The sequence below is a fragment of the Echinops telfairi genome, unplaced genomic scaffold, assembly GCF_000313985.2.
Source record: "Echinops telfairi isolate 266 unplaced genomic scaffold, ASM31398v2 ScPeMD7_3533;HRSCAF=4204_0, whole genome shotgun sequence".
Lineage (NCBI taxonomy): Eukaryota > Metazoa > Chordata > Mammalia > Afrosoricida > Tenrecidae > Echinops > Echinops telfairi.
In genome coordinates this window covers 48,090,683-48,099,973 of record NW_022107431.1, presented here as the reverse complement: position 1 = coordinate 48,099,973, position 9,291 = coordinate 48,090,683, and the positions used below count along the sequence as shown (strand labels likewise).

Genomic DNA, 9,291 nt, shown 5'->3' with positions numbered 1-9,291 from the left:
AGGATGTGCTCCACTCTCTCCTACTCCTCCTTCATCTGCTCCCATGTGCTCTAATCAGATATGTCCCTCCCCAGAGCTGCAGATTTAATGCCCTCTTTTGAAATAAATTCTTCTGGGGGGAGGGGCAGGCGTCCAACTCTTTCATTGGGAAGAAGACAGTTCATTTCAGAGGGATTTGTAAATGAAAACCTTATGGGCAGCAGTGGAACACTGTCTGATATAATGCCAAGGTATAGCTGGTCCCTCAGATTGGAAAGTACTCAAAATACCTCTGGAGAAGAACTGCCTCCTCAAAATAGTCACTCCCTGCCACCGAGTCAAATCTGACTCACAGCAACCCTATTGGACAAGGTAGAACTAACAGCATCTTTCTCCTGTCCTCAAAGCAGAGCAACATTAATGACACTGGTATGGAGTAAAACTTACAGGGCATTCCTTTGCTGTTTGCGTACAAGTCAAAATGAGAAGAACTAGCTGCAAACATCCATTAATAATTGAAACAGGGAATGTTCAAAATAGGACTCTAAGAAAATTTGAAGTCATTAAAATGAAGTGAAATGCATAAAGATCAATATCCTAGGCATTGGTGATCTAAAATGGACTTAGACATTTTTAATTGGATAAGCATCTGATTTACTATGCTAAGAATTTCAAATTCATGATGTCACATTCACTGCCCAAAAAAGAAAAGAAAACATAAAGACTGCAAGCTCTACCTTGAAATACAATTCTATTTGTGATAATATCTGTACATCTAAATGGTAGACCAGGCATTATTCAAATGTATGCACCAATCATTAAAGCGAGTGTGGTAGTTACATAATCTGGTGTCAATTTAGGGCTTAAAAGGATTAAGAGTAAAGGGGTAGAGTCTAGTCTGTCAATTGAATCATAGCCAATAAGGCCTCTGCATGGGCATGGCCTTCTCCTGAGAATTCTTGGAATTCCAGTACTTCCTGCTTGGAAGCCTGAGACACTCTTCTCTCTCCGCTCACTGTCTCGGAGACTCTCCACTGACAAAGTTGACTCCCTACGAGACATCCCTGAGGAGAAGCCACATGGACCTACCCTGATGCAGTCAGAACCGGGACCTGGAGAAGCCACGTGGAGACACCTGCCAGCACTGATATGCCTACAATGCCACTGGATCTACAGGACTTCCCACCCACTGGCCTGTGTCATTCGGTGTCATTGCATGTGTTTTGTGAGTCTGAAGAGGACTTTATAGATTAGTGTCAGACATATGGGCTAATATCGGACATATGGACTTGATCTGGACTGGGTTGGGATGCTTTCTTAATGTGCAATTACCCTTTATATAAAACTCTCTCTTATACACATCTGAGTTTCTATGGATTTGTTTCTCTAGTCTACCCAGACTAACACAGCCAGTAATGAAGATTTGACGAAGTTTACCAACTTGTTCAGTGTGAAATTAATTACACATGCAGTCAAGATGCATTGACAAATATTGGCAATTTGAATGGAAGCAAAGAGGACGGATCTGTAGTTGGAAAATATAGCCTTATAGAACAGAAGTTGAATATCATATGATAGGATTGTGCAAGACCAATGATTTCTTCACTGCAAATGCCTTTACTCAACAAAATAAAAAATAACTACACATATGGATCTCACCAGACAGAATACACAAAAATCAAAATGAATACATCTGTAGGAAGAGGTGATGGTTTAATATCATCAGCCAAAACAAGGCAAGAAGCAGAAGGGGTAATAAGCCATTAACTGCTTACATGCACTTTCAGGTTGAAGATGAGAACACTTCAGCAAGTCCGTTAGAGAGGAAGCACAACCCTGAGTAAATACTACCTGAATTTAGAGAGAATGTCAAGTAAAAACTTGACGCACTGGGTCCTACTGACCAAAGATCGGGAGTATTGTGTGATGCTAAGGCGAGAGATGGCATCGAGAATGTACATGAAGAACACAAAAGGTCCAGACAAAAGACACGAAAGAATGAAAAGGCCAAATTAGATGTTAGAAGAGACTCTGAAACTTGCCTTTGAACTTAGAGTTGAAAAGTAAATGGAAGAAACTATGAAAAGTGCTGAACAAAATATTTCAAAAAGCAGCTGGACAAGATAAATTATTATAATTAAATATGCAAGGACCTGGAGTTAGAAAGCCCCAAATGGAAGATGGTTCAGCATATCTCAAGCTAAAAGAACTGATGAAAAAAGTCAAGCCTCAATTTACAATATTGAAGGATGATTCTATGGTCAAAATATTGAATGATGAAGAAGAATATATCAAAAAATGGAAAGAATACAGAGTCAATGTACCAGGAAGAACTGGTCAAAAGTCAGCCACTTTAAGAAGCAGTATATGATCAAGAACTAATGGTATTGAGGGAAAAAGTCAAAGCCACACTGAAAGCACATCACAAGACACGGCTCTAGGAACCGTTGGAATACCAATTGAAACGCTTCCAAAAGTTGAGGCACCACTGGAAGCACTCATGAGGCTGTGCTAAGAAATTCATAAAATAGATACCCGGCCAATCAATTTGAAGTGATCCATATTGTGCCCAGTCAAGAGAAAGGTGAGCCAATATAAAAATTATCAAAATATCATTAATATCACATGCACACAAACTTTACTGAAGATAATCCAAAAATGTTTGCAGTCTTAGTCACAGCCCTAATCTAAGAACAAATAGTTCTTATGACATGGCCCTCGTGGCTCACCCTTAAGAAGACATCACTGAAGATATGGATGCTACCGCAAAGTGTGGTAAAGAAATCAGAATGAGTATGTCTGGGGTCTTAAAGGCTTGTCTTCAAACAAGCAACCATCTAAGGGAGGTATCAGCTACGTCCACACGGAAGAAGCACATCAGCCTATGCAATCCAAGGATTTTAAATAATAAAATCTGAGACCACAGGGGGGAATGGTATAAGAGCTGAAATTATGAGCACTCAGTTTACAGAAGGCTAGAGATGAGAGTAGAAACCCAAAATCCATTAGCTGGGTTCCCATGTGGACTCTAGCCTCTGATGAATTCCCTCTGCCCACAGACCAGGATGTGGATAGCCTTGCTATCAGGCAGAGTGCATCCGGCATTATTGCATGGTTACCTGAGTCTAAAGAGGAATTTATGACGAGTACTGGACATAGGGGCTAATATTGGACTTAGGGACTTGATCTGGACTAGGCTGGGATGTTTGCTTAATATACAATTACTCTTTTATATAAAGCTCTTTCTTGCACACATATGAGTGCCAATGAATTTGTTTCTCTGGTCAACCCAGACTAACACAATCATTTATAAATAATATAGTCTTACATTATAATTTTATACAATTATGGTTATGCTAAAATATTGATTCATATAAAATTAAGTTGTATACACACTGTAAACTTCTTAAAACTCATTTTTTTAAACTCGTTTTATCAACAATTTATCATATTAAAGTCTAAACTCACCAGCGTTTGAATATCACCACCAGGCACAATATTACCAACTGCTCTTAAGGCAGGGGACACCACTTTATAATCATTGTGACTAAAAATAATGAAAATGTGAGTTTACACTCAAACAATTTAAGAATTGACAGGAAACCAGCAAAACTAGTACAGAAAACTCCCTACTCTCTTCACCCATAGACCCTATTCAAGTTTTGCCAACTGTCCAAATGTTTTTATTGTACAAAATATACTCCAAGATTAGGCTTAACCTAACCCAGGTTTCAAGTCTCTCTAAGCTGCCTGCTTCCCTTTCATGAGCCGGACATTGTGAAGAACATTAACCAGTCACTTGGGTTTGTACGGCATTCCCTCAAGATTATGATGCGGGTTATATAGATTTGGCTGGAATATCATGCATACTATATTCTTTTCTTTACATCCTACTGAGTAGCATAGGGTTATGTATTTTATCCCAATATAGTAGTGTTGGCTTTGGCCATTTAATTAAAATGGTATCTGCCATTTAATTAAAATGGTATCTGCCAGGTTTCTTTACTGTAACATTACTGCTTTTCCTTTGTGATTAATTTCATGAGAAGATACTTTGGGATTATGTAAAATAATACTTGGTAAACACTTTTAGGGTTAGTTTTAGCATCTTTTGATTATTAGTAAGCATATTCTATGAATTGTTAGTAAGTACACGGCTGCTAATCAAAAGTGTGGTGGCTCAAACTCACCAGCTGCCCATGACAGAAAAATGTTTCTAGCTGGCCCATGAAATGTACAGCCTTCAGAGCCCTCTGTCCTTGGGTCACTCGGAATGAGAATCAGCTGGATGGTGACGGGTTTGGTTTTATACTCATTGGACAATGATTTTGTAACAACATTATCCTTCTATCTGTCTTCGACGTTGTTCCCTATTTTAGCATGGATTTATGGGTTCCTGTTTTACTCAATGAAGTACACTACATTACCATAACTTATTTTGATACTCAAGTTGACCCAGATTTTGACAGTGGGAGCTCCTTCAAATGAGCTTCAGTGTCCTTTTGACATTTCTTCGTTCAATGGTCACATTTTCCTTTCTTGGTTCATAATATTTTATCTGAACTCTAGCACTGAAATTGGCCTTTCCTCCAAAGGACTTGGTACTTTTCAGTGGAGTTTATTACTTAGAAACAAACTTGGGCATCCAGTGAACTTGGCATGTAACTTTAAGTTGGTCACCCCTCCCAGGTCCTTTCAAAGGGTGTACATACAAGGAAAGTAAAAAAGTATTGCTATATGGTTTTAGTTCACATAGGCAGACTTATTCCAAATAAAACATGTTTAAGCATGTCTCTGAGATCAGTAGATGTCTGAGGCAAGTTGTCTTCAGTAATACATTTGTCTTAGTCCCATTAGGATGCTTTTTTAAAAGGACCAATCAAAACAGTGGTTTCCAAGGGAATCTACTGGGCCAGTTAAACTCCAGGCAGTGAGGTCAGTTTGGAAAGTCATGGCAACTATTTTTTAGAATCCCAAAGGAGAATTCTTGAAAGATTTCATCAAAGGGCACATGACCATCATAGGGCTTATTATAAAAAAGCTTAAGAGAATTGAACATGTGTTGGGGAGAAAAAGGTCCGTGAAGTTGTGCAAGGGAGTTTTTAATCTTTCCACGACAACAATGCACTTGCTTGGTCTTCGAGGGCAGGAAAGGCTGGCCTCTGAGGAGGCTGTAAGGAAGCCTCACTCCAACAGCTCTGAGCTCTCCTTTCAGATTTTTCCCCAAACCCCAAAGAACATTTAAAAGGAGCAGGCTTCCAGTATCCCACGGGCCTGCCATTTTTTGGTGGTGGATATTAAAAAGTAGAATTCTTTGGGGAAAGGTTAGCGAGAGAGAAACAATGCCTTTGGAAGTGCACAGACCTAGATGAAGAATGTATTGAGAAACAATACCTTCACATTTTGATATTCTAAATAAAGGTTTCTATTACTTTGTAGCAATACTTTTTGACTGATCCCTATACATATAAACATGCATATCCACACATCTATTTCTGCATTGGGCTCTTTATGTTAAAAGCCATTATTAGCATTGATACCTCCAATCATAATCTTACACAACACAATTACTCTGGCTTTCCTCGTTTCCACATTTATATCTGGAGAAAGAAACAGGGCTGCCATTTTCATAATCCACAATTTGTTCAACATCCTGACCCAGACAGATTGCTCCTATCACTTGCTACCTCCAACTCCCAGCAATACCTTGCTTGTCTACTGCCCTGGCAGGGTCCCTTCGCATGTTTCCTGATCCCCCGACTAGACCTAATTTCCCATCCTCATCAACTACTGTCCTCACAGTTGGACCTTAGCCATTTATTAAGACTTTCTCCCTAATTCACTCATATCATCTGGACCTACATAATTTTATTTATTTTTTTTTGTGGATAAAAAATGAAGCCAACCAAAAATATTTTTTTAAAGAAAGAGGACAAAAATGTTGTATCTTCTTAAACAAGTTCTTAACTTCTTTGTATAGAAAAGTCTTTCTTTTTATAAAAGCAATAATAGTCCAGCAAAAGAAAAAATTATTTTTGTGAAATAAACAATTTTCACTAGATGAACTTTTATATAAATAGAGGCAAATAACTAACTAGATCATAAGTCCTGTGAGAGCAGACCCTATATTCTATACTTCATTAACAATATCTTACATAGTATCTAAGTAGGTAATAGGCATCCAAAAACCACTTGTTGAATTATGCCCTTCTAATTAAAAAAAATTGTATAAGACTGACTAGATTCATTAATAAAATGATTAGCACGAATAAGAATTAACCATATGGAATGCAGTATAGGATAGAATTACAAGATTAAGAGTCATCTCAAGATAACAGCTATTCTGTGCAGGAGTCCTGCTGGTGTGGTCAGGTAAGCATTAGACTCTAATCTCAAGGTCAGTAACTCAAATATTCCAGCTGCTTTGAGGAAGAAAGATCAGGTTCTGTTCCCATAAAAAAATTAAACCTTCAGTAACTATATAGACTTCAGGGGTCCTCAAACTTTTTAAAGAGGGGGCCAGTTCACTGTCCCTCAGACCCGTTGGAGGGTCAGAATATAGTTTTTTAAAAAATTATGAAAAATTCCTATGCACACTGCACATATCTTATTTTGAAGTAAAAAAACAAAACGGGACAAAAACACCCGGCGGGCTGAATAAATGTCCTTGGTGGGCCACATGTGGCCTGCGGGCAGTAATTTGAGAACCCCTGATGGGTCAGTATCATCAGAACTGACTCCTGAGATGCTTATGAGGCCACTATTCTATCTGTTACATTTAATACACAATCATACACTTATTAAGAATAAATTATAGTTACATCAAAAGTTCCACCAATCTTCCACAGACTCCAGAGTCAATAACTGCTTGAATTTTATCATTGGTTCCATCGGAGAGAGAAGAAAGAGGCCAACACACACCGGCTAAGACATCTGAATCACTGCTAAACAACAATCGTGACAGGACATTTAAGCAAGAGGAAACCTGGAAGGGAAGAAAGAAGCATTCATTTAAATTTTTCTCTTTCTGAACACACATTTCCTTAGTAAAATATAAAAATTCATTTATAACTAAAATTTAATGACAGAAAAATACCAGAGAAGTAAATGATTTTCAAATTATGATTCCATTTGTGAACATGAAACATAACTCCTATTAAACTTATCTTGATAGGAACTGGAAACACAGGGAATCCAGGGTGGATGATCCCTTCAGGACCAGTGATGAGAGTGGCGATACTGGGAGGGTAGAGGGAGAGTGGGTTGGAAAGGGGGAACCGATTACAAGGATCTATGTGTGACCTCATCCCTGGGGGGAAAACAGAGAAGTGGGTGAAGGGAGACATCGGACAGGGCAAGATATGACAATAATTTATAAATTATCGAGGGCTCACGAGGAAGGGGGGAGTGGGGAGGGAGGGGAAAAAATCAAGACCTGATGCCGGGGGCTTGGGTGGAGAGCAAATGTTTTGAGAATGATGAGGGCAATGAATGTACAGATGAGCTTTACACAGTAGATGTATATATGGATTGTGATGAGTCGTATGAGCCCCCAATAAAATGATTAAAAAAACTTATCTTGAATAAGAAATACTCATGTGGTAATTTAAAGCTTTTTTTTTAAGTAATGAAGTGTGTCTTAGGACCCTGTGTCTAGGTCTGTATTGCACACCCACACATACATGCACTCTCATACTCACACACAAAAAGGCACATTACAGCTGGAAGAAGTCAGAGTGTTTCTGTATTAAATCTTTAATACAGTGATCATTGAATATGGTCTAACTTAAATCATTCTTATTTTGCTTGTTGGTGTTAGGTGCCCCCAAGTTCGGGTAACTCCTAGTGATCCTGTGTACAACAGAATAAAGCCCTCACTACCTGGTTTTATCCTGCGCCATCCTCATAATTGTGGCTCTGTTTGAGCTCAGTGTAGAAGCCACTCTGCCAGCCATCCTACTGAGGGACGTCCGCTTTTTCACTGAGCCTCTAAGTGACCAAGCATGAGGTCCTTCTCCAGGTGTGATCCCTCCTGATAACACATCCAAAGTGTGTGAGACAAAGGCTTATCATCCTCCTTTCTATGAAGCATTTAGGATCTACATAAATCATTGGTAGAATAAAAATATAGAAACTATAAAAATACATTGCTGAAGGATCATGAAATTCAGCTAATGGAAGTTACTAAAACTATACTTAGATGATAAAGCCCTAAAACTTCAGTTAAAAAAGAAACACCAAAACCAAAAAAAGAAACAGCATGCGGCAACAAAGATTTTTAAACTCTTTGGCAATAAGACTTTAATTAGTTGTGAGGATAAGTGAGTCACTTCATCTCTTTAAGACTCAAAAAGGTTGAATTAGATAAATTCTATGACTCTTCCAGCCTTCAATTCAGGCAGACTGAGGCTCAAACACTACTTTTTATCTGTGATCTTAGGCAAATTATCTTTCATCTCTAAATTCTAATTTTTTCATTTGTAAAACAAGGGCAACACAATATTGTTATATAATAAAAGTACATCTTAGACTCACTGCCTACCATATAGTAAGCACTCACCTGTTGGTTCTTCAGTGTCATGGTCAATTTTGAGTCTCTATTCCTTAGCTTAAAAATAAAAAATCAGTACCCTAACATATTCCTTAGCATCTCTCCCCAGATAACAGCTATAAACGTTAAATAAGCATACATAAAAAGTCTTAATGACTTATGTTCTGGTGTTTTGAGATGGGTTTTCACTGAAAACACCTCACTTCTTTGCTGATCTTTCTTTTCAGGATGACTGGAGTCCGGGGACAGAAACCAACTTAAAAAATAGCTAAGTCCATCTCTATGTTCCACATATAATTTACTCCAGCGGGGTCTCTGTCTAACATGCTTCTACCTTTGCTGCCACCTCTTTATTGAGGAGAGAAATATTCAAATTTGTTTTTAAAGTAAATACAAATCTCTGAGTCATACAATCAGTATAAAATATGTCACTGAGTCCCCAAACAATAAAGTACTATTGATTGCTGGTTTTAATAGAACAAAGTAAAAGCATGTTTGCCCCAAGCTACTTCTCAGAAACAAAGGAAAGAGGAAACAAATGGCATTTCATCTTTGAAAATGAATGAAGGAATGGTTACTGGGGGAGAGAAGTGTTACGGAGTCGTGCCCAACAAGAACCACTGACCACAAACCTGTAAAAGCTAAGAGTAAGTTTATTAGAGAAAAGACAAAGGTTAGAGAAGAGCAAATTTAACAGGTAAAAGAGAAAGACAGAAACAGACAAGTTCGAACTCGGACTACAGCCTGACCACGCAGGGTCC

General features: G+C 38.3%; 1 protein-coding gene across 1 annotated transcript in view; it reads right to left on the bottom strand.

Moving 5' to 3' along the window:
* KPNA5 (karyopherin subunit alpha 5) overlaps nt 1-9,291 on the bottom strand; it is a 31,066-nt gene that overhangs the window by 8,374 nt on the left and 13,401 nt on the right. Inside the window, 2 exon segments of the mRNA XM_004718105.2 lie at nt 3,448-3,526; nt 6,801-6,964. Coding sequence (XP_004718162.2) covers nt 3,448-3,526; nt 6,801-6,964 — 243 coding nt within the window.